The 26,942-nt window shown below is 35.9% G+C and overlaps 1 protein-coding gene across 2 annotated transcripts in view; it reads left to right on the top strand.

Annotated features, from left to right (window-relative positions):
* Nucleotides 1–26,942, top strand: part of PTBP3 (polypyrimidine tract binding protein 3) — an 86,262-nt gene that overhangs the window by 4,193 nt on the left and 55,127 nt on the right. For both annotated transcript variants that reach the window (XM_052644482.1, XM_052644481.1), the window contains one exon: nucleotides 17,504–17,588. In XM_052644482.1, coding sequence (XP_052500442.1) covers nucleotides 17,555–17,588 — 34 coding nt within the window. In that variant the 5' untranslated portion in view covers nucleotides 17,504–17,554. The remainder of the gene's footprint in view (nucleotides 1–17,503; nucleotides 17,589–26,942) is intronic.

Here is a 26,942-nt window from a genome sequence, read left to right as displayed (position 1 = left end):
ATGGTGTTAGCTTGCTTTAACAAACTTTGAATATATTTTATGAGTTGAAAGTAAATGGAGAAGCCACTTTTGGTGGGATATACATTTATTTATTTATTTATTTTGGTAGATCCTTAGGTCAATTTCTCATTTGAAAGCGAATACTCATAGACTAGAAACTGCAGGCTTATATTTTGAATCCCTTTTGGTGTTTCAGTAGGGGCCTATGAAGGAAGGGATATTTAAAGTGAGCATTGCTTTGGTCTTACCAGAAATGTAATTTGTGATTCTAGAGTTCATCTGGGAAAAATGAATACATGAGACATTTAAAAAATTTACCCCTTGGGAATTGAGGAGTTACGCTTGAAGGACTGTCATGCCTGTTTTGTTGTGGGGAAAATGTATATCTTGATGATAAATAAAAGAAAAATTTAAATGTAGGGCGCAAGGGACTAGATTTGAATACACAATTTGGATTTCTGGCTACCTGTGTTGCAGCAAGCATTTTGGAAAGAAAGATCAAATCCTAGTCTGAAGAAAAGATGAGCTGGTTAGTTGATTCACTAGGCAGTACTGGAAGTGTCTGTAAAATTATTCATTATATGAAGAACATTCTCATAAGGTTGTTCTGCTTCTTTCTTGGATCCCATCCAAGGAAGTTTAGTTACCAAGTAATAGGCCAATAAGGCTCATATTTCCTCTAAATTTTATAAACCGAAATTAGTGAATTTAAAATAATTCCTTCAAGAATGTCTGTTACTTTTTTTTTAATTTGCTCTCTGAATATGACGATACAGGAAGAGTTTTAGCCAGTGAAAGAGTGGATTTCAGGTGATGCTCCATCAGTTGCTTTCCTCGATGCAGGAAAGTAATACGGATCTTATTTTAGGGACTTGAAAATACCCTTAAATATGAAATCCATTATCTTAGAGAAAGAAAGCTAAATTGTTTTTAGAGATTAAGTGACTCACTGGAATGTGTCATGAGGATAGGAATTTTTGATATTTCCTTCACTACTGTGTTTCCAGTGTCTGGCACGTACTAAGCTCTCAGAAATGCTTGATGAATGAGTGGATGCCAGATTCTCACACAGCCAGTTAGGTGGCAAACTTATACTGGAACCCGAGCCTCCTAGTTTTGCTGGTGTTTCTTCTAATGGGGATATACCATGGTGAGAGAGGATTAAGTTCATTTTTTAGATTGGGATTTTCTTGAAGATGGATAAACATTTTCAGGCAGCTTACATGTGCCATGTTTGAGATTTATTTATACTAGTTGTGTACCCTGGATGTCCTTTGCAAGATATCAATTTTTGAAGTGAAGCGAAGTGAAGCCGCTCAGTCGTGTCCGACTCTTTGCAGCCCCATGGACTGTAACATACCAGGTTCCTCCATCCATGGAATTTTCGAGGCAAGAATACTGGAGTAGGTTGCCGTTTCCTTCTCCAGGAGATCTTTCCGAACCAGGGATTGAACCTGGGTCTTCCACATTGTAGGCAGACGCTACCATCTGAGCCACCAGGGAAGCTCAGTTTTTGAGCCTTGTCTAAATTAGGCAAGGAAATTAGCTTTTGGTACTTCTCAGAAAATGCTTGTTTTATTTCCATTCATTATTTAGTATTCTGAAATGCTTTTTAAAACATCAAGAAGGGATTGCTGTTCTTAATTTTCAATTCTTTCAAATAAAGAACGAACCAGGTGGTTATGAGTGATACTGAATGTGTTTCAAAAACTTTATTATACCAGAAAAAGCATCACCATTTTGGGTAGCTATGTGTGTACCTAAGTATATTTTAAATTTCCAGTTCATACTTTATTACTAGCCAGTTTATCTTAAGTATTTCTCTATTCCTAGATAATTTTTCAGGATATTATTGTAGCTCTTAAATGATTTTCTAAAATGATGATCTTGCATATCAACCATATTAGGGATTTTCTATTTTAAAATAATTACACGAGTGTAGAAAAACAAGTTTAGGAAGGATTATAATCAGCTTCTACTAATTATCATTGCCTGTCACCATATAGGAAAGAACAATGCATCGTATTTAATTTTTTTTTAAACTTGACTCTGAATTAGAAATTAAGCTAAATTAATTTTGAAGATTGATTTTCTGTTTGCTCCACCAGAAGTTAGCAGACTACATACAGCCTGTGGACCAAATCCAGCTTGCCACCTGTTTTTGTAAATAGTTTTAGTGGAACACAGCCATGCTCATAAGTTTGCATATGAGTCTGGATACTTTGATACAATGACAGAGGGGTTATATCAGCCACCATATGACAGCAAATTCTAAAAGATTTACTTTCTGACCCTTTGGAGAAAAAAATTCATCTGCTACTTGCTGTGCTTGAACTACAGAAAATACTGAAGGCCTTTGCCAGGAATTGTTTTTTTCTTTTAAACTGAGCTGTAATTTACATAGAGTGAAATGCATGGATCTTAAGGGTACCATGCAGTAAATTCGACAAACTTATCCCCCTGTTTCCTGTCACCCTTTTCCAGACCCAGTCAAGGCAACTCTTTTGATTTCTATCACCACAGATTAATTTTGCATGTTTTGAACTTCATATAAATGGAATAAAATATTCATGCTGCATGTATACAGTATCAGTTTCCCTGATGGCCCAGTGGTAAACAGTCCACCAGCCTATGCAGGAGACTCAGGTTCGATCCCTGGGTCGGGAAGATCCCCTGAAGAAGGAAATGGCAACCCGCTCCAGTGTTCTTGCCTAGAAAATGTCATGGACAAAGGAGCCTGGGGGGCTTATAGTCCATGGGGTCGAAGAAGAGTTGGACATGACTTAGTGCTAAAATAACGATATACAGCATAAGCTCTTTGATGTCTGGCTTTTACTCGGCAAAATGGATTTTTAGATTATTGATATCTATGTTGTATGTATCCGTATGTTTTTCTTCTTTCTTAATGAGAGTATTGCATTGTATGAATATGTCATGATATTTAAAAATCCATCCTCATGTTGACAGGCATTTAGATTCTTTTCAAATTGGAGCTATTATGAATAAAGCTACTATAAACATTTGTGTCTGTCTTTGCGTAAATGTTTGTTTCATTGTACACCATGCCTCAGAGTAAAATTGGGTGTGTGTGTATTTAACTTCGTTATTTTGCAAAATGTTGCACCACTTTACACTCTGACCAGTTTTGTATTGGAGTTCAGGTTGCTTCACATCCTTGCCAACACTTTACTGTTAGCCATGCTAGTAAGTATAACTAGAACGGCTAGTAGTATCTTATTATAGTTTTAATTTCCATTGACCTGATGACTGGTAGTAGTGTGTACCCTTCCATGTGCTTGTTAGCCATTCACTTACCTTCTTTTATGAATGTTAACTTTTTTGCCCATTCCTTTAAAGTGGATTTCTTATAGACCACATACAGTTAGGTCTCTTTTGTTTTTTTTAAACCCACTCTGAACAGTGTCTTTTCATTGGTATATGTAGACCATTACCTTTCACACTTCAAGAGATGCTTAAGTGGGTTGAATTAGCAGGTATCTTGTTAATAAACTGTTTTGTATTCACTGACTTGTTCTTTGTTTTTATTTTTCCCCTTCTCATTTTTTTTTGCCTTCTCTGGTTTTAGTTGCGCATTTTATGTGATTCCTTTATCTCCTGTTAATCTCTCATAGTTTAAACCATTCTTAGTGGTTGCAGTCTGCATTTGCAACTTTAAGTCCACCTCCAAATAATACTGTACTGCTTCATGTGTAGTGCAGGTTAGCTTAAACAGCGAAAGTGAAGTCGCTCAGTCGTGTCTGAATCTTCGCGACCCTGTGGACTGCAGCCTACCAGGCTCCTCCATCCATGGGGTTTTCCAGGCAAGAGTACCAGAGTGGGTTGCGATTTCCTTCTCCAGGAGATCTTCCCCACCCAGGGATCGAACCCGGGTCTCCCGCATTGTAGACAGATGCTTTACCATCTGAACCACCAGGGAAGCTTAAACAGAGCATTCCCAATTTGTCCTTCCTGTCCCTTAGGACATTGTTATCTTTCCTTTTCTAAAACAATTAGTTATTTATTCGGATCTGCATTGCTGAGTGGGGATTTCTGTAGTTGTGGTGAGTGGGGGGCTGCTCTCCAGTTGTGCTGCATGGACCTCTTGTTGCTGCGGCTTCTCTTGTTGGAAAGCAGGTTCCAGGTGTACACGCTTCAGTAGTTGTGTCTCCCGGGCTCTAGAGCAGAGGCTCAGTAGTTGTGGAGTGTGGTCTTAGTGGTCCCATGGCCTATGGGATCTTCCCGGACCAAGGGTGGAACCCATGCCTCCTGAGTTGGCAAGGGGATTCTTCACCACTGGGCCATCAAAGAAGCCCTCATCTTCCATTTTACTTAATTATATGCTGTAATCACCCGGTATCTTGTTACTATTCTTACTTTAAATAAAATCTTTCAGATAAATTAAGAATAAGAAGTATAAAATACCTTCACTAATTCCTTCTTCAGTAGTCTTCCTTTCCTTATGTAGGTCTGAGTTCTGATCTGTTTAATTTTTTTTCTTCCCAAAGACCTTCTTTTAATATTTTTTTGCAGAGCGGGTCTACTAACAGTACATTTCCTTGGTTTTTGTGTGAGGAAGTCTTTTTCTTCTTTACTCTTCATATAGAAATTCTAGATTGGTGTTTTTTTCTTTTTTTCCCTCCATTAACACTGCAGATATTCCACTCTTCTTTCTTCCATGGTTGTGGTGAGAAAATAACCTCTGTAATTCTTACCCTTCTCTGTTACGTAAGATGTTTTCTTCTTCTCCCCCCCCCCCCGCCCCCCCCCGCAATATTTTCTCTTTGTTTTTGGTTTTCTGCAGTTTGAATGATACACTGAAGTGCATATTTTTTGGCATTATCCTGTTGGTGTTCTCTGAGATCCTGGTTTTGTGGTTTGGTATCTATCATTGATTATAGAAAGCTCTTAGTCATTCATTACTTTCAGATTTTCTTTTTTTCTTCACTCTCTCCTTTTCTTTCTGCACCACCACCCATTCTTTTTTTCTCCTTGCATTTCAGTTGGGAGGTTTCTATTGGAATTAACCTTCAAGCTCATAATTCTTTCCTCAGCCATGTCAGTCTGTTGATGAGAATTACATAAGATAGGTATTATTTCTTTCTTAAATGTTTGATAGAATTAATCAGTGTAGCTATTTGTGGATGTATTTTCTTTGTGGGAAGGTTTTTAATTATGAATTCAGTTTTAAAAATAGATAGTGAGCTATTAGGTGTTTTTCTTTCTTGTGGATGTCCCACAAAATTCGGTATACTCGGTTTTAATTTTTACTTAGTATAAAGTACTTTCTACTCTTCCTGTGATTCTCTTTTTACCTATGATTATTTTATAAGTGCATGATTTAACTTCTGAATATTTGGGGGTTTAATTTCTAAATACTTGGTTTCCAGCCCAAATCTTGGAATTTCTAGTTTTTTTAAAAAATGCTGCTTTGAGTAGAGAACATGCTCTGTACCATTTCAGCCCTTGACATTTCCTGAGATTTGTTCTGATGTCAAGCGATGGTCTGTCTTTGTGAATGTTCTATGTAGACTTGAAAAAAATGTGTACTTTACTTTTGTTGGGTGTAGTGCCTCTTTATAAATGTTGGTAGGATAAACTGGTTGAAGTTGCAAGTCTTCTGTAATCTTCCTGATTTTCTTTCTATTCTGTTCATTATCAGATTTTCTTTCTATTCTGTTCATTATCAAAAGAAGAGAGGGATATTGGAATTTCCATCCACAGATGTGGTTTTCTTAAATTTCTTTCTATAGTTCTGTCCGTTTTTGCTATATATATTTTAAAGCTCAATTACTCTAGTGGTAAAGAACCCACCTGCCAATGCAGGAGATGTAAGAGGCCTGGGTTGGGAAGATCCCCTGGAGGGAGGGCATGGAAACCCACTCCAGTATTCTTGCCTGGATAATCCCATAGACAGAAGCCTGGCAGGCTACAGTCAATGGGGTCACACAGATTTGGACATGACTGAAGCAAAGATGCATTCACGTTTAGGAATGTTATATTTTCTTGATGAATTAACGTTTTAATAAATCATTTTTGATATACATCTTTACCTAGTAATAGTTCCTGTTCCAAAATCTACTTTGTCTTATAGTAATAAAGTCATTCTAGTCGTTCCAGTTTTCTTATGATTAATATTTGTGTGGTATATCTTTTCTTCCTGTTCCCCCTTTTTTGTCCTTTTAATTTGTCTGTATTTAAGATAGATTAAAGGGTGGATGAACCAGAGATAGTAAGGCGCAAGATGGTAGTCTTAAATCTCCTTGAAGGATTAGTTTCCGAAAGCCTGGCTTCTCTTGCTTTCTCTGATGGAAATGAGCTGCCTTATGGAGAGGCCCGTTTACAGACTGGATCCTGCCAGCAGTCACTGGAGCGAATGCGGAAGCAGGACCTCCATTTCCTCTGTTGAGCCTTGAGATGATTCCAGTCGGTGAGAGACCCTGAACCAGAGAATGGAACTAAGCCATGCCTAGATTCTTGGCTCTCAGAAATTGAGTTTTAAAAAAACTTTTTTTTTTTTTTGAGAACTTCCGTAGTGGTCCAGTCGTTTAAATTCTGTGCTCCCAATGCAGGGGGCAAGGGTTTGCTCCCTGGTCGCAGAACTAAGATCTCACATGCCACATACCAAAAATAAAAATTAAAAATTAAAAAAACTTAAAGTTACTAGATTTTGGGATAATTTGTTAGGCATACATGTATAACTAACAAAACTACCAGTAGTGAATAAATATTGAAAGATGAGTAATAAAATAGCTTATTAATGTCTAAGTTTTCCCTGGTGGCTCCGTTGTAAAGAATCTGCCTGTAGTGCAGGAGACGCAGGTTCAGTCCCTGGGTCGGGAAGACACCCTGGAGGAGGGCATGGCAATCCACTCCAGTATTCTTGCCTGGAGAATCCCATGGACAGAGGAGCTGGCGGGCTACAGTCCATAGGTCGGAAAGAATTGGACATGACTGAAACAACTTAAAATGCACACAGGATTATAAAAAATGCAAATACTTTTTTGGTTGTAAATCACTGTGCATATGACTTTTTTATATTACCACATTCTCTCTCTCTGATAGCTTACTGTAGTTTGTACATATGATTTTTACTTTATAAAGATTTTCTTTTTTCTTTTTGTACTTAAGTGATGAATTTCATTGATATCTTTTTAAACTTCAATACAAACTTACAGAAAGGTTGCAGAGTACTAAAAAAAAACTTACATAATCATTATCCAGGCAATTCACATTTGCACCATTGTTTTATTTTTCATTTATAGTCTTTTCTCTCTCTTTGTATAGCTATATGTTACTTTCTGCAGATATCTGTATATCTCTCTATTTTCCTTTTTTATCCTTCTGAATCATCATTTGGTTAGCATGATTTTCAGCCCAGCTCTCCACTATATTATTAATTTTCCCTTCTTAATTGTATGTCAAGGAGATTCCTTGCTACTTCATTGATATATTATTTTACTTTATTCTTTAACCCCTAAATACTTTAGAGTATATTGTCTAAAAACAAAGACATTTGACATTACTGTAGCATAATTATCAAAATCTGGAAATTAATCTGAAGTGTTGCTTCAGTCTTTGATTCATGATATTCATATTTTAAAAGAATATAGGCATGTTATTGTGGAGGATATCTCTTACTTTGAGTTTATCTGTTTCTTTTAACTAGATTTAAGTGAATACCACTTAGTTGTTCTTAGTGTATTTTTTCAGAAGGCAAAGGATGTTGATTTGTCCTGTTACTTGTAATGTGTTAACTTTGATCACTTTAGATTGTCTTTGCCAGATTTTTCACTGTAAATTTACTGTTTCTCTCTTTGCAACTTGTTAGTATTTTGGGGAGTGATACTTTGAGGCCACACTAACATTATTTTAATTCTCAAACTTTAATGTACTAGTTTTAACATCTATTTTGATGATTCTTGCCTGAAATTGTTATTATAATGATAGTTGTAAGGTGGTGATTTTCTAATTTTACCCTTGGAATTAAGATTTCACTCACTAGCTGCTTAAAATGAACTGAGAAACTCTCATTCTTTTGCTGTTTTTGTGGAATAAATGTTTTCTTAATAGTTTAGTTGACCTCACCTGCAAAGTCATCTGGACCTGGATCAGTGGTGGGGAGTAGGGATGTCTTTGTATATTATTTCACTATCTTTAATCCTTATGGTCATTTCAGATACTTTATTCCTCTCACACTAATTTTGGGATTTGGATTTGCTCTGTTGTATTGGTTCTTTTCAGTCAGATAATTAACTCACATATTTTAAAATCTGCTCTTTCCTCATAAATGTATTTTCAACTATAAATTTATCTTTAAGTGCTAAAGGTGGATCCCACAAGTTTTCAATTTATGTTTTTCATTTTCATTATATCCAAATGTTTTTACGTTTTCCTTATTATTTCAAAGTTTTTATGTATTTATTTTTAAAGTCCAGTTGAGTTACAGTGTTGTGCTTGTGATGCACAGAAAAGTGATTCAGTTACATATATATATATTTACATATGTGTACATGTATCCTCTTTTGTATCCTCTTTTTCAGATTGTTTTCCATTATAGTTTATCACAAGGTATTGAATAGAGTTCCCTGTGCTGTACAGTAGTTTATCTGTAATAGCAGTTTGTATCTGCTTATTCCAAACTCTTAATTTATCCCTCCCTCTTTTACCTTTGATAACCAGAAGTTTGTTTCCTGTGTCTCTGAATCTGTTCCTGTTTTGTGCAGAAGTTCATTTATATCATATTTGAGATTCCACATGTGATATCGTATGATGCTTCTGTTTCTCTTTCGGACTCCCTTCATTGACTATGGTAATCTGTAGGTCCGTCTGTGTTGCTGCACATGGCATTATTTCATCCTTTTTTTAATGGCTGAGTAATACTCGTGTGTGTGTGTGTGTGTGTGTGTGTGTATCTTACAACTTCTTTTTCCATTCATCTGTTGATGGACATTTAGATTGTGCCCACAGCTTGGCTACTGTAAATAGTACTGCTAGGAACATTGCGGCACATGTACATTTTGAAAAAGTTTCCATTTTAACTCCAGGATTATTTCATAGCTTTAAAAGTTTAGTTGTCAAACATTAGCTATTCTTTTTTTATCATTTCTAATTTTATTATAGAAAACATAGTATGTTCAGTATATTCCTTTGAATTGTATTGAAACTTCTTTTATGAACTAAAATGGGAATTGGCAACTGTTGTCCAAGGACTAAACAGGGCTCGCTGCCATCTGTTTTTATACATCCTTTACTAAAATGGTCTTTATACTTCAAAGTGCTTGAAAGAAATCCAATGATTAATATTTTGTAACAGGTGAAAAATAGGTAAGATTCAAATCTCAGTGTCTATAAATAAAATTATATTGAAACACAGCCATGCTCATTCATTTTCACATTGTCTATGATTGCTTTTGTGAATTGTGACAGAGACTGTATGGCCTACAAAGTCTAAAATATCTTACTATTTGGCCCTTTACATATAAAGTTTGCCAATCTGGCACAGGGTCGGTTTTTATAAATGTTTATTCTTAGCTGGCTGTCTGGCTCTGCATTCAGTATATCTCTTAGCTCAAGTTGTTGATTGTTTTATTTGTTTTTTTCTGGTCATATTTTATGTGTTTGGTCTATTGGTTTCTAAGAGAAATAATTTAATTTCAATTCAGCTGTTGATTTGACTTTTTTTCCTTATATTTCATCAGGGCCTTCCTCTCACTAGTTTCATTCCAGCGACTCACACATCCCTTTAGCTTCTGCAGCTTCTCAATGGTTGATTTTGGAGATGGGCGTTAACAGTTTATGCTAACTTCAGACTTCCGACTAATTTATTGCTTAATACGGGAAGTGCATAGGACAGTGATAGTCTTGAGCTTCAGATCCACCTGTTTATTACCTAGTACAGGAAGTACAAAGCATTATAACTTAGATATGTTATTGTGAAATTTTAGAATTCCATGGGTGAAGAGATGATTCAGAAAACTTCCAGGCAGAGGAAAAAAACAAGTCAGTTTTAAAGAAATGAATGTCAGACTGGCATCTAATACTTTATGCTAGATGAAAATGGGACTCTGTTTACAGTTTTCTTAAGAAAAATAATTTTTAACCCAGAATTCTTTACTGTCAAATGATTAATTACGAGGATAGAATTTTTAGACATGCATGGACCCAGAAACTTTAACTTGGTGTTTACCGTCATTTAGGTAGTTATTTAAGGTTGCAGCAAAATAATGTGAACTAAGGACACGGAAGACAGAAGTTCAGGAAAAAGTTAAGTCAACCCAGATGAAAGTGAAAACAAGGCTTAAGTTAATGACTGTTCAGAAGTCCTAGAAAGCAGTCATTCAAGATTGAAGCAAGAGAAAAGAGGGTTTTAGGTGGGAGATCTTAGGAAGAAAAATGAGAACTGTATGGAATGAGTGGTATCATGAAAAGTTTGGGGAAAATTTGATGATATAATAAAGGATAATAATGTCAGAAAAATAAAGACAGTTTTAAAATGTTATGGGAAGCAAAATGAATGAATGAGTGAATGAATGCATAAACAAAGATGTCTAACTGTGAACCAAATTAGAATATATCGTGGTGTTAAATTGATAGAGTGTAATAAATAATCCATTTAATCTTGATTCTAAGAACAGTCTTTTTCAAGTGGTTCTAAGGTTGTGACGTTAGACATATAGAGTAAAAAGCGAAGTGTTTGAGGATTATGTTTCCTTGTACAATATTTACATAGTAATAAAAATATGAATATTGTTTCTTGATATTCAATTTTGAGTCATCCTTTGGACAGGACAGAAATGGACAAAGCCAAGAATGCTACTGTTGGAGGGCAGAATATAACAACTATACCAATAAAAGTAAAAATGAAGCTGATGGAGAGGGAGGGAAGGTGGGGAACAGGTTACTAGCCCCAAAAGCTTTCTTTCAAAATGGAGAATCAAGAGATAATGTCACCTGTGTTCAACTCCTGGTCAAGGGATTAAGATTCCACATGCTGTGCAGCATGGCCAAAATAAAATTTTTTAAACATTCAAAGAAAAGAATGAATGTATGTATAACTGAACCACTTTGCTGTACACCTGAAACTAACACAACATTGTAAGTCAACTATACTCCAATAAAATGAAAATAATTTTAAATAATAAAAAATAAAAGAATGAGATCTAACATTTCAAAATATATACAAAAAGAGATAATGTCAAGTTGATAAGCAATAAAGATATAAGTTTGGTATTTAAAGTTCAAAGATACTTAAAACAAGAATTAAAACTAATAGCATATATTTCAAACATTGAGAGAACAGAAAAGGGAGGAATTTTAGAGATAAATTCTTAAGGTTTCATATTGGAGGTCAGTCAGTTGATTTTTCAAGTTGATAGCTTGTAAGTACTAAGATAAACATGCTGTCCAGTGTTGTGGTGGCAACCATTAGAATAAGAACTGTTTAAAGACTGGGTTTGGGTGCTGAGATCTGCTTTTATCCTATAAACTCTTTTGTAATATTTGTTCTAGTACACGTATTTGATAAAAGTAAAAATTAAATTCATAAATAAAAGAACAGAAGTATTTCAACAGATTCAACTGTGTACTTGTGGAGAACTCTTATTCACAGTGTTGCCCCTCTTCTTGTCTTTTCCATAAAGACAACAATTTTATTAGTTTTTTCTTTACCCTTCCAGTACCTTTCTAATGCCTATATAGGGCTTCCCTGGTGGCTCAGACAGTAAAGAATCTGCCTGCAACGCAGGAGACCTGGGTTCCATCCCTGGGTCGGGAAGATCCCCTGGAGAAAGGAATGGCTACCCTTCCAGTATTCTTGCCTGGAGAATCCCATGGACAGAGGAGCCTGGTGGGCCACAGTCCATGGGGTCGCAAAGAGTCGGACATGGCTGAGCAACCAGCACTGTACCAGAGACAGCTATCCATATTTTTTCTTCCTCTTCTAATACATTATCAATATCAGTAATCTCAGATATGCAGATGACACCACTCTTATGGCAGAAGGTGAAGAGGAAAGTGGAGAGGAACTGAAGAGCCTCTTGATGAAGGTGAAAGGGGAGAGTGAAAAAGGTGGCTTAAAACTTCAAAAAAACTAAGACATTCAAAAAACATTCAAAAAAACTAAGATCATGGCATTCAGTCACATCACTTGATGGCAAATAGCTGGGGAAACAATGGAAACAGTGACACACTTTATTTCATTATTTTTCTTTCTTTCCTAAACTTTGCTTATCTATTGTAGTTTTAATCTAATTATACAGAAGGAAAAACCGGTGGTGTTAACTATAAGCTAATACCTTAGAGCAAACCTAATACCTAATTAAAAAAGGTAGTTCTAGTATCATGGAAAATAATGAGTTTTTTTGATAGCTTCTTTATGATCATAGTACCTTGATAGACTAAAATAAATATCTTATTCTTGAATTTCACATGCATTTAAGTATGATCTGAAATTTAACCATGAGCTAATTAATGGTTTATTTTCAGAATCTTCCTTACCTGTTATTTTATTAGCTGATTCGCAGTTGTGTGGATTGCCTTTTGTCATATTAATAATCTCACTTTAATGCTAAACAGAACCACTTCCCGTCAAATTGATAATAAAACACTTTATTTGTGGTCCTTAATTGCAGTATTCCTTTGCTTTGTTGGCCCTGTGTATTTAATTATTCTTCAGCAGGAGAGAGCTTCAATAATTGATACTTGAGGCAGTGAAGCTAATTGGTGTGTTGACTTAACCAGAAAGCTAACAAGTCCACAGAACGGCTGTTGCACTTTTATAAATTTACTGTGTGTTTCTAAGGAGACTGTTGAGCAAATATTGTTTCTGCTCCACCCCCACCCCATGATGTCTTCATTATTTGATTTGTTAAAGCCTTTTTGTTTAATGATAATTTACCTGTGGTACAGTCTTTTCTTTCACTTTTTAACTTTTTTTTAACAGTTTTCTTCTGTTGATCATCTACAGTCACTCATCCAAATAAGCTTTCCATCATTTATTTAGAGTCTTCATTCTGCTTATCTTCCATTCATCTTGTAAACTATAATTTCTTACCATAGCTGGCACAGAGTGCTGTGCTTAGTCGCTCAGTTGTTTCCGACTCTTTGCGGCTCCATAGACTGTAGCCCACCAGGCTCCTCTGACCGTGGGGATTCTCCAGGCAAGAAGACTGGAATAGATTGCCATGCCCTCCTCCAGAGGCAACTTCCCAACCCAGGGATCAAACCCAGGTCTCCCACATTGCAGGGCAGATTCTTTACTGTCTGAGCCACCAGAGAAGCTCCAGCAGAGAGTCAGGTGGAGCAAAATATGCCACCCTAAAATAGGCCACTTTGGTGTGTTGATTATTTTGAATTAAAGTTACTTAAGAAACAGATGATGCAAGCACACTGACCCTGCTTTGTCTCCCTGAAAGCAGGAAATAAATCTTCCAAGTGAAAGTATCCTCCTCACATTAGGACAAGGAGGGTAGAAGTCATCTTTTTCACCAGAGATAGGAAATTCAAGGCAGAGAAGGCTGATTAAGCCCCAGGCCATTTGTTTTGTCAGATCTCCACAAATAATTGTTTTCTTTGTCTAAAAGGCATAAAAACTGCATGCTTTGGTCACTTCTTGAAATCTCATATCTTCATGATTTCCTGTATGTATGAAATTAAATTTTGTTTTTCTCCTGTTAATATGTCTCGTGTCAGTTTAATTTTTAGACCAGTCAAAGAACCTAGAAGAGAAGGCAAACGTTTTCCTCCCTTACAAGACACTCAGTTTTACCTAGGTCTGCAATGCTCTTCCTTGACTATAATGGAAAATTAGTTTTCAGACACTTAGGATATAAATATTAAGCATGATTTTCATAAATACTTTTTGTTTTTTGTGAAGTAGTCTGTTAATTACAGGCAGTGATTCCCGCCCCCCAACCCCCACCCCAGGAGAAAGAATTGATGTCAAGGAAAGAATAGTTGTTTAGTGAACTGATTGTGTTTTTGTCACTGTTTACAAGGTTACAAAGTAATATGACTCGGGATTTGAGCTTTATAATGTTTTAAAACCTTTATTTTCTATGATTTGAAAATGAATATTTGGGAGCAAAAAAGCTTAGCTAGTAAATTTTGATTATCAGAATATTTTTTATGACTGCATTTTCAAATGTAAGCTCTTTTTGCTATCTTTGTCTTTTATCACATCCTGAAATTATTAGGGTCAAAAGTTATCAGTTTTTTAAAGTGTCAAAATTATTTGAGATATGCATTGTTTATTCTGTAAAATGAATGATAACCCCATCCCTGCTATTTCCAAGTATAAAACTTTAGGATCAAGTATTTTAATTTTTCTTATTGTATAATAAGACATAAAAACAGGCATTCCAGCATTTCACTGGATCCTATAGGGTTTGCTTTACTTATGCATTATTTTAGGCTACTCTCTTAAAAAATTGTTCTTGTTACTATTGGAAGATCTAGTAGAATTATCAAACTTAAGTGCTTTTATTTTGAAGACTCTGTAATGTTCACCATTTCCTTGTTATAGTTTATATTTCGTGTAGAAACATGAGATATAACAGTTAATGTTGCATTACTTAATATGCCATATAAATTTATCTTTTTTAAAATATTTGATTAGTAGATCACAATTTTGGACTAAATTTTTCTTTTACAGTTACAAATCTGAATGGTGATTTAGAGGTGAAGAATAAAGTTTTAAAAAATCCTTTAAATGAATAGTTATATTTGCCCTATTGATTCATCATTTATCCATGAGAGGAATTAGGCCAACAGTCAAGTTAGAGAACAGGCTTCCCTGGTGGCTCAAATGGTATAGAATCTGCCTGCAATGCGGGAGACCCAGGTTTGATTTCTGGGTCGGGAAGATCCCCTGGAGAAGGAAATGGCAACCCACTCCAGTGTTCTTGCCTGGACATAGACAGAGGAGCCTGGTGCACTGCAGTCCATGGGGTCACAGACATGAGTCAGACATGATTTAGCGACTAAACTACAAAACAGCAATTCTGTATAGCGCAAACAACAACTCTGTGTTAAGCATACTTGTTTGCTCTGGAGGCTAATCTTAAAATTTATTCTCCAGCCATCCCTCTAACACTGTCTGGTGGCTCAAAGCCCCTCAGGTTTAAAAAAAAAAAAAAAGACACTTTCTCAGGCATAACTTTACCAGGGGTTTAGAGATTACCTCCTAGAAGGAGAGGGCAAAAACCAGACCTCTCTTTGAACAAGGTTAGATTCTTTACTACACAGACTGTGAGCCAAACTGAGTAATATTAAAATTGTGGTGGTCATGTGCCAATTCCAGCAATATTTGAAGAACCCGTTAGAAGTAGCTCAGCTGGTAAAGAATCCACCTGCAATGCAGGAGGCTGGTTTGACTCCTGGATTGGGAAAATCCGCTGGAGAGGGGATAGGCTACACACAGCAGTATTCTTGGACTTCCCTTGTGGCTCAGCTGGTAAAGAATCCGCCTGCAGTGCAGGAGACCTGGGTTCGATCCCTGGGTTGGGAAGATCCTCTGGAGAAGGGAATGGCTACCCATTCCAGTATTCTGGCCTGGAGAATTCCATGGACTGTATAGTCCATGGGGTTGCAAAGATTCAGACACAACTGACCGACTTTCACTTTTACTGTAGAAGCAAAAATGCATCTTAGTAGTCACTTGTAGTGTATTAGTAACTTGAAGTTACTATATATTGTTAAATAGAAGCTTGAGGTTTCTTGCAGTTTTACCTTCACTCAAAAAGAAAAGATTGTCTCTTTTACTTCTGAATATTTATTCTATGGATAGAATATAAAATATAGAAAATAACTGTATTCTAAATGCAGCATAATTTTGGGGATCAATAAGTTACATGTGATGCTAATATTGAGTAGTAGGGAAATAGTAGGCAATTATAGAATTTAAGAATTCATTAAATAATTATGATGGAGACTAACAAAGTGACAAAAGCTTATCAGTTAAAAATTTTACAGAGGAACATAGATTCATATTATAACTTTGTACAGTGTGTATTAGGATAACACAACTATGAAAATTATCTAGCTAATTAACATCTATATATTTTCCTGATATAATTGGATAAGTATGCAAAAATGTTTAAATGAAGATGGTTATAGTGAAAAATTTGACCTCCTGTTTTCTTCCTAAACAGATATCATCAATGTGCTGAAGGAAAGTTCTAATGCCACATTGTTTATTCTTCTTATGTCCTACTCTTGCCATCCCATGGACTGTAGCCCGCCAGGCTCCTCTGTCCATGGGATTTTCCAGGCAAGATTACTGGAGTGGTTGGCCATTTCTTTTTCCAGGGAATCTTCCTGACCCAGGGATTGAACCCGGGTCTCCTGCACTTCAGGCAGGTTCTTTACCAACTGAGCTACCAGGGAAGCCCCTCTTATTCTCAAAGGTTAATTACAAATGGAACTTTATTAAATCTCTTTTGCAGTCCTTTCCATTTTGAATTTGTCAAAATCCAGTCTTTTATCAATTTATCTGACAGAGGGAATTTGCTTTTTGTTGGTATCAAAAATTTGGATTTCTTTTTAAAACTTTAGAAAGTTTCCTTTATTGAAAGAATATTTTTACCTTTAAGGGATTGCTATTCACTACTAATTACATTGTGTATGTATAACTAGATCTCCCCCATGGCTCAGCGGTAAAGAATCCACCTGCCAAGCAGGAGACATGGGTTCCATTCCTGGGTCGGGAGGATCAGGAAATTCTCTTCTGCTGTTGGGGGCCAGGTTTCGATCTCTGGTCAGAGAACTAAGATCTCGCAAGTGGTGACGTGTGACCAAAAACATTGACCGAGAGCTGAACAAATGACCATTTGAAATAGGTTGGTTTTAAATTTATACATGTTGCTTATTGTCATTCCTATATATAAATGTTTTAATCTTGGTAATAGACCTCATGGTTACAATGAAAAGGCTAGTCCCACTCACTCACCTTTTAGCTTTGATAATTCAGCTTTGAAATTGGTCAAGCTCTTACCTGAAAAAAAGTCTTAAATTACTTAAAAGAGTAGTTATTTAAGAAATAATACACAGTAAAGACCATTTAAGGAATAATGGATGAAAAATCACTTATTTAAAGGATTTGGCCAATATAGAAATAAATTACATCTTTTTGTTCAACTTTTAAGAATATATGTATATAATATATATATCATGAAAAAGTATGTATATATTTATATATATATGTATGAAAAAGTTGGAGTGCTGCACAAATTATTCACATGCAAATGCTTAAAAAAGGTTATGGGATTAGGCTCCCAATTATGTGATGGCAGTTCTGTTTTTTATTGTTAACAACCATGTTGATGTGCCATAATTTTCCTTTACTGTTCTCTTCCAACCTTTAGATATGATTCTTGAGGTGTTCTCCTTAAATGCCATGATATCAGATTTAAGTACTAGTACTAGCTTTTAAAATTTTTGGTAGTAAATTTATGGATCATTATCAGAGACTCATTTTTATTAACAGAATATTGCTCTTGCTTTTCAGCGGGGGTCTGATGAGCTTCTTTCTTCTGGCATCATTAACGGACCTTTTACCATGAACAATTCCACTCCTTCTGCAGGTGTATACGGTGAGTTTTCTTTTTTTTTTGAAATTTGAGAATTTTCTTCCCTGGATTTCAAACATTTTTTCCACAGTGTTCTTATTTTGCTCATCTTATAACATCAAGTGCCACTATTTATAACAAAAGCTAAAATTTGTGGCAGTGAAGTTCATATAGATGAAGTTCCTAGTTACAGCACCCTTAAATTTAAAGGATTAATTTGGATCTAATTTTTGACTGACATTCTTTGTTACATAATTGTGATAAATTATCAATAAGTTGGTGATCTAGAACTGTTGAGTAAAAGAGCTAGATTTAAAAGGTTGCACTGAATGATGATGGCTTTAGAAGTATTAAAACTAAGTTAAAAATTTATAAGCTCACATGATTTTAAAACTAAATGTTCTTGAAATTTGAGGACTGTAAAATGCATTGGAGGAGTGAAGTACTGAAGAGATCGCGAGGGGGTGAGGAGGCTATTGCTGTATAGGAGATCCTGGTAAGGGAGGAAAATTTGTACTGTAGCAGTAGCAGTTGTGATGGAGAGAATTAGAGAACTTAGAGGTGAAATTGATGGTAATTGGTGATTAGTTGAATGTGTGAATAAGGAATTCCACTGATGCTTTTCAGATTTTAGATTTGGATAATTGTGTAGCTGAACTGTAGTGCCTTCGTTTATTTTAGAAAATACAGAAAAAAATAGGGTTAGACAACATAGCGTGTTCACATTTCATACAATGATTTGAGGTTCCTCTGGGAACATCCAGATGGAAGTGTCAGGTAGGTAGTGGGTTCTTCTGGTTTCAGCATCATAAGAGAAATTTGGAAATTGGTATCACAGTCACTTAACAATGGAAGCCATGAGAGTAGAGAGTCTCAGAAAAGGTGAGATTTTTTTTTTTTTATCCAAATGTTTTTGGAGTTATAGGAAGTTAGACAATGAGTGGACCTCACCTTCTAGACGCTGATGTTTGGAAGAGTGAACAACCTTTATGTGAGGACCCCTATAAGAGAAGTGACAGTTAAGACAAAAGATGAAAAGAAAATTCAGTGAAGAGATTCAAAGTGTATGAGAATTGGTCAGCCATGGAACATTACTCTAGAAGATTCATTGGTGGGGCAGCACTAGGGGGTTTGTTCTTGTGGAAGTGTGAACTGTAGATAATAGGAGCAGAGGACTGAAAGCTCTCTCAGACTTGACTTGGCTTCAGAGTCATCCGAGTGTTAAAGCACAGTTGCAGAGTTCATCCTCAGAGTTGCTAGGCCAGTAGATCCAGGATGGTCCTGATAATTTTGCATTTCTACAAGTTCCCAGGAATGATGATGCTGACGTTTGAGGAGCCACACTTAAAGAGAATTACTGAATGAAGGAAATAACTAGAATTTGAAGTTCTGAATTCTGATTATCCTGTTGATGTGTTAGACTTTTAAGGAAAATTTGGCTCTTACTCCTAGAGCTATGGTACATCTGGGAGGGGGTGGGCCATGTGTTTGCTTTTAACTTTAAAACTGAGGTCAGTTTGTTTGATCATATTTATAAACTACTGGAACAGATGACCAGAAAGACTGACATCTTGATTGATTGATTGGTTACTTAGGAAAAGAAAGATGTATGAGCTGTGAGTTTATCTGGCAGCAGTAGTCCGCTCTGTTTTGTCTTATGTTTTGAATTTCTTCTTGTATCCCATTTCATTCTAGGTTCAGTGTTTTTAGGTTGACAGTTATTTTCTCTTAGTACTTTGCAGGTACTGTTTTATTATTCTTTTAGCCTCTGTTATTGAGAAGCCTTTTGTCAGCCTGTTATTGTGTAGACAGAATTAATTCTCTGTAGTTGTTTTAACATTTTTCTCTTTAATTTTGTTCTGTGTCTCTAGCTATGTCTGGGTGTGGATCGCTGGTTCTCTGAGGGTTCACTAAAATAGCTTGGGAAGCTTTGAGGAAAATACAGATACCTTGACCTACTCCACACCAATTCTGAAATTGCTGGTTGGGGAAAGAGAGGCCTAGGTACTGTTTTTAAAGCTTCTTAGCTGATACATGTAAGGTACAACCAGGGTTGAAGACCATTGCTGCAGACTTACTTTGATTTATCCTGCTTAGTAGTGACCCCAACTTTCCACAGAATTGCCTCCTTCTGGAACTCCAGTTAGACACGTTTTGGGCCACCTCATTTAGTCCTGCATTTGTTTAACGTCTTGCATTCATTGTCACCTCTTTCTCCTTAAAGTCCTGTATTTTGGATAATTTCCTTGAAATGGTTTTCTGATTCACCCCTTTTTCAGCTTTTTCAGCTTTGTCTAATATGCTGTTTAATCCTTCTGTTGAGTATTTGATTTCAAGGCATATATATATATTTTTCAGTGTCTATTTGACCCGTTTTTTAAAGACCACCTAGTTGTTTTTTTTTAATATCATGTTCTTTTCTTATGGTTTCTATTGTTTTTTCCCCTAATTTTTTAATTATTTAAAGCAATTTTTATAGTCTCAGATTTTACAATTACGGAGTTCTTAAGGGATGCTAATATTCCTGGGTTTTGTATCAGCTAATGTTTGCTTATGGTATATTATTTTTACTTGATTCATAATTTTTGGTTATGAGATAAACTTCAACTAAATTATTTTTGAGAATCTTTTGTGTTTGCTCTGCTAGATTTGCTAGGGTGGAAATGGCAACTCACTCCAGTATTCTTGCCTGGAAAATTCCATGGACAGAGGAGCCTGGCGGGTTATACTACATGGAATCGTACAGAGTCAGACACAACTGAGTTTGCACACATAGTATAGTTCTGCTAAGATATCCTAATGTATATGTTAATATATTGCTTTGGGGATTCATATCAGAAGAAAAGAGAAAATAAAAATCTGGATATTTACATTTCTCCATTCAGATCTCTGAACAGACATATACTTCCTTGTTCAATACCTGTGGTAGATGGAAAATTTCTAATCTTAGTTTGCCTTTTACTGAAAGGGGTCCTCCTAAGGGGCCGGCCTATTGGTACCTAGAAATTTTACTTCTATTTTTTAGGTCACCTATACATTAAAAATACTTTTGTAATACTTCATTCAATATTTGCAATTCTCTAAAAACTTCAAAAACTAAAGATTATGTTACTCTTAGTTCTTGACTTTGAATAAATGTTTCTGATTGATTTTGAACAAATTTTATTGGAAAGTTTCTAGGGCTCATTTAAAGAGTTTAATCCCATTTTAAGATACTTAAGTAGTTCTTCAAAGACACAAATAATTTTAAAAATCACATTAATAATGGGTTGCTAAAAGAAAGCCATGTGTAGTACTGTGTTGAAAGATCTTTTTGTTTTCAGTACAGTCTTCAGCACAAAATTGTTGTAGTTTCAATTTAATTAAGTCACTCAGTTGTGTACAACTTTTTGCGACCCTGTGGACTGCAGCACGCCAGGCCTCCCTGTCCATCGCTAACTCCCAGAATATATTCAAACTCATGTCCATCAAGTCGGTGATGCCATCCAGCCATCTCATCCTCTGTCATCCCATTCTCCTCCCACCTTTGATCTTTTTCAGTCTTTCCCAGCATCAGGGTCTTTTCAAATGAGTCAGTTCTTTGCATCAGGTGGCCAAAATATTGGAGTTCCAGCTTCAGCATCAGTCCTTCCAATGAATATTCAGGACTGATTTCCTTTAGGATGGACTGATTGGATCTCCTTGCTGTCCAAGGGACTTTCAAGAGTCTTCTCCAACACCACAGTTCAGAAGCATCAATTCTTTGGCACTCAGCTTTCATTATAGTCCGACTCTCACATCCATACATGACCACTGGAAATACCATAGCCTTGACTAGACGGACCTTGTTGGCAAAGTAATGTCTCTGCTTTTTAATATGCTATCTAGGTTGGTCATAGCTTTTCTTCCAAGGAGCAAGCGTCTTTTAATTTCATGGCTACAATCACCATCTGCAGTGATTTTGGAGCCCAAGAAAATAAAGTCTGTCATGGTTTCTGCTGTTTCCCCATCTACTTGCCATGAAGTGATGAAACCAGATGCCTTGATCTTAGTTTTCTGAATGTTGAGTTTGAAACCAACTTTTTTACTCTCCTCTTTCACTTTCATCAAGAGGCTCTTTAGTTCCTCTTGGCTTTCTGCCATAAGGGTGGTGTCATCTGCACATCTGAGGTTATTGATATTTTCTCCCAGCAGCCCAGCATTTCTCATGATGTACTCCGCATATAAGTTAAATAAGCAGGGTGACAATATACAGCCTTGATGTACTACTTTTCCAATTAGGAACCAGTCTGTTCCATTCCATGTCTAACTGTTCCTTCCTGACCTGCATACAGATTTCTCAAGAGGCAGGTCAGGTGGTCTGGTATTCCTATCTCTTTAGGAAACACAGTTTGTTGTGATCCTATCAGTGAAAGACTTTGGGATAGTCAATAAAGCAGAAGTATATGTTTTTCTTGGAACGCTCTTGCTTTCTTGATGATCCAACGGATGTTGGCAATTTGATCTCTGGTTCCTCTGCCTTTTGTAAATCCAGCTTGAACATCTGGAAGTTCACGGTTCATGTACTCTTGAAGCCTGGCTTGAAGAATTTTGAGCATTACTTTGCTAGCGTGTGAGATGAGTGCAATTGTGCAGTAGTTTGAGCATTCTTTGGCATTGCCTTTCTTTGGGATTGAAATGAAAACTGACTTTTTCCAGTCCTGTGGCCACTGCTGAGTTTTCCAAATTTGCTGGTGTATCGAATGCAGCACTTTCACAGCATCATCTTTTAGGATTTGAAATAGCTCAACTGGAATTCCATCTCCTCCACTAGCTTTGTTCATAGTGATGCTTCCTAAGGCCCACTTGACTTCATATTCCAGGATGTTTGGCTCTGTAGACAAATGTTTTACACCTGTCTACATAAATCATATGCTTTGCCTTCTAAATGTAATCTTAGGAATGATGGCAGAGATTATTTATTGTGTGCCTCAATACTTTTCTATTTTCTTAAGCAACAGAGCGCTCATTTTTAACAGGGCATGTTGTCACCCAGATTAAATGACTGCTTTTCTAGTCTTCCTTATAGCTAGGTGTGTTCATGTGATTGAGTGCTGTCTAACAAGATATAAGTGGAAGTGTTACATTTCTACATGGGTTTTCCTCTATTATCTTTCTGCCTATAGGAGTATTAGCTTCCATCTGTGAGAAAAACGCTCCAGAAATCTGCCTTTGAATTTATTGCTGAATATTAAGCCACACATGCCTGACCAGTAGGGGTGGTATTTCAGCTCTACAGTAAAGACTATTCTAAACCCACCCTAAAAAGACTTAAAAACAAGCTATAAAACAAATACCTGATCTGAAAGTAACTTTTTTTCAGGAAGGAGTCTGGCACTTTAAAGGAATGAAACAAATGCTGGTGCTCACAATGTTGAGCATTCAACCAAAAATTGCCAGACATGGAATGAACCACAAAATTGTGACCCATAGCTAGAAGAAAAATCAGTCAACAGAAACAGGTTTAAAAAATGACAGATGATGAAATTAGCAGATATGGACTTTGGAACAGTTATTAAAGTATGTGAAAGGATTTAAAGGAAAATATCAACAAAGAGAAAATAAAAATCAAATGTAACTTCTAGAGATAAAAATATAGCATCTAAAAAGAAACAGGCATGGCTCCAACAGCGCTAATATTCTGTAAAAGAAATAATCAGCGAATTTAAAGTCAACAGTAGAAACTAAACACAGACCAAAAACAAAAAACTGGAAAAAAAAAAAAAAATCAGAGCCTTAGTAACCTGTAGAACAAAGTAAAGTGGTTCTAAACATGTGTATATTTGAAGTCCCAGCAAAAAAGATGGGGGTTGGGAAACAAATATGTCTAAAGAAATAATGACTGAATATATTCCAAATTTGGTGGAAACCGTAAACCCACATATCCAAGAAGTTCAATGAACCACAGGCAGGATAAACACAGTGGAAACCACACCAAGGCTCATCATAATCAAATTGCTGAAAACCAGGAATGCAGAACAAATCTTAAAAGTAGCCAGAGGAAAAAAAAACAAGTCACATTTTTCAGAGAAACAAAGATACGAGTAAGGAGAGTTCTTGCCCCCAAATGGTGCAAATCAGAAGACAATGGAGAAACATCTTCAAAGTACTGAAGATAAATAACAATCGGACCGAAATTCTATGTCCAGTTAAAATATTGTTCAAAAATAAAAGTTAAAGCTTTTTTGAGGCACACAAAAGCTGAGAACATTTGTTAGTAACAGACTTAAATTTTATGAAATGGAAAAGGAATTTCCTCAGACTTGAGGAAAATGATACCAGGTGGAAATTTGGGTCTACACAAAGTGGTAAATATGTGGATATGTGACTTTTCTTCCTTATGTTTTTGGTTAAGTTCAAAGATAATTGAGGGATTCTGGGGAGGTGGTAGAGTAAGAAGCACCAGCAGTCTTTCTACCTAAACGACAATTGGGCTGGCAGAATCTGCCTGTAACTAATTTGGAACTCTGAAGTCTTTTGAAGGCCTGCGAGTTCCAGGGGAAGACTTCGAAGGTAAATTGTGGTTAATTATGGTCGATTTTAGCTCTCAGCACAGTAGCAGCTACCATCCCTCACCCTCAGTCATATGGTAAGCAGCTGTGTGAGTTCCAGAGCAGCTTACAAATAGGACCCAGGGTGGGCAAAAAGGATCTTGTCCGTCAGCTTCAAGGATCTGTGCTCTGATTGCTCCATCTGATCACATAGATGCAAAGAGGCAGGCAGCCATTCTTCTTGCCTCTCTCCCTTTTGTCAGCACCTCTCACCCCCAGTACATGTGACTTTCAGAGGATATAAAGGGCTGGTGTTTTCCACAACTTCCTCCCCTTCATTTTCCTTCCTCTGCCCCCTTTTGGGAAGCAAATATTAAAGACTAGGACATTAAAAAAAACAACTGCATCTACAGAGAAAATTAGAAAGTAATAGTGCATGCCCAGGAAAAGACTCAGAAGACACTTGAGAAGGACTTAAATTTAGTCCTTTGGCATAGAGACAGTCCAAAAGAATCAGAAAAACAACACAGACAAGAAAACCCTGAGAAAAGGGAAGAATCTGATTTCCAGCATTACCACAATACCAAATTTGATGAAAAATATGAATATAAACATCTAAGAACCTTTATGAACTCCTGAATTCGATGAGACCCACACTGAGACACATTTGAAAACAATCTTTTGGAAGTCAGATAAAGAGAGAATCCGAAAAGCATTAAGAGAGAATTGACTCATCACATGCAAGGGATCCTTAATAAGAATATGAGCATATTTCTCTTCAGGAACTTGAACAAGGCAGTGGGCCAATATATTCAAAGTTCTAAAAGAATGTAACTGTTAACCAGGTATCCTATGTTTGGTAAATTTGTCCTTCAAAAGTGAGAGAGAAATTAAGGCATTCCCAGATGAGTAAAAACTGAAGAAGTTTATTACTTAACTAGATCTGCCCTGCAAGAAATAGTCAAAGGAGTTCCTTGGGGTGAAGTGAAAAGACACTAGACAGTAGCTCAAAGCCGTTTGAGGAAATAAAGATCTCAGTGAGTGCCACTGTAAAAGCCTATATCATTCAAACAGTGGTTTGTAATCCACTTTTTCTTTTCTGCAGATTTAAGGGCCTAATACACTTTTTAAAAAAAATTATTAATCTAAAAGCTCTCAAGTGACTTGGTTTGTAACTCCACATTTTGTTTTCTACATAATTTAGGAGACTGATAACATTTAAATAGATTATTAGTTTGTTTTTCTGGGCACACATTGTTTAAAGATCTACTTTTTGTGATAATAGTGGGAAGGGGTGGGGACAGATCTATAAAGGAGCAGAGTTTTTGTATGTTATTGAAGTTAAGCCAGACTAAATTCAAATTAGAGTGTTATAACTTTAGGATGTTAAAAGTAATCCCCATGGTAACCATAAAGAAAACAGCTATCTAATATGCTCAAAAAGAAATGAGAAAGAATACTTAGAGTAGACAGAATCTTAGAGCGAGAGAGTAGAATGGTGGTTGCTAGGGACTGGAAGTAGAGGGTTTAGGGAGCTGCATTTAATGGATATAGAATTTCAGTTTTATCAACACAAGGTGAAAAGTGCTACGGAAATGAATGGTTGTGATAGTTGCACATTGCGAATGTATTTAACATCACTGAATTCTGTGTTTAAGGATAGTGATTTTATGTGTATTATACCATAGTAAAAAATTTTTTGAAAAAAACCATAGAATGCTCTCTGTGGAAAGCTTCATAAGATACAAGTGATTAAAACAAGATGCAAAAAGGAAAAAAGGTAATTGACTTTAAAGCAAGATAAAATTAATATAGTTGGGTTGTAGCAAATGCAAAAAGTACAATATATGACAGTAATACAAAGGATATGTATGATAAGAGAAACAAATGTATACTTTGAAAAGTTCTTACATAATACCTACGTATTATAGTATTTTAAGGTAGACTGGGGTAAGTTAAAGAAACTTATTGTTGATTAAACTCCAGAGCAATCACTTAAAAAAAACTAACCAAAAAAGTAAACATAATTGAAAACCAGAGGTTATCTGCCATTTATGTGCATGTTTTATGTGTGACGTATTATGTTTTCTTGATAAACTGGTCCCTTTATCATTACGAAGTGTTTTTCTTTATCCCTGGTGATATTCCTTTTCCTGAAGTCTACTTTGATATTAGTACAGCCACTTTATCTTTCTTATGATTAGTATTTACATACTTATCTTTACCCGTCTTTTTAGCTTTAACCTGAGATTTTTATATTTAAAATGAGTTTCTTGTTCACACCATATAATTGAATTTTGCTTTTATCCAGACTGTCGTAACTTCTGCCTTTCAATTGGAATCTTTATGCCATTTTCACTTCACATAATTATTGATATGGTTGGGTTTACATCTGTCATCTTGCTATTTGTTTTCTATTTATATTCATTCTGTTTCTGCTTTCTGTCCTGGCTTTCTTTAGATTATTTTTTATATTCCATTTTATTTATCATTTATTACTTTGCATTCCATATATTTATTTATATTTCTTGATACATATATATATTTTTCACCTAATTATAGAGCTTCAGGATACATAAAGAATACTAACAACTAAACAAAGAAATAGAAAAGTCCACAGTTATAGCTGGAGATTTCAATACTCCTCTCTCAGTAATTGATAACCCAGTACATAAAAATTAGTAAGGATACAGAACAGGGGTTGGCAAATTCTCCTCTTGGCCAGTTCCATTCCAGTTGCTCATTTTTGTATTGCCCATGAACTGAGACTGATTTTTTACATTAAAAAATAAACTATATACCTCATATTATTTCATTAAAAATTTTTTTATTATTATTATTTTTTGACCCTATGGCATAGCATGTGGGA

Source organism: Budorcas taxicolor, chromosome 8, assembly GCF_023091745.1.
Source record: "Budorcas taxicolor isolate Tak-1 chromosome 8, Takin1.1, whole genome shotgun sequence".
NCBI classification, from domain to species: Eukaryota; Metazoa; Chordata; class Mammalia; order Artiodactyla; family Bovidae; genus Budorcas; species Budorcas taxicolor.
This window is presented reverse-complemented; position numbering and strand designations above follow the sequence as displayed.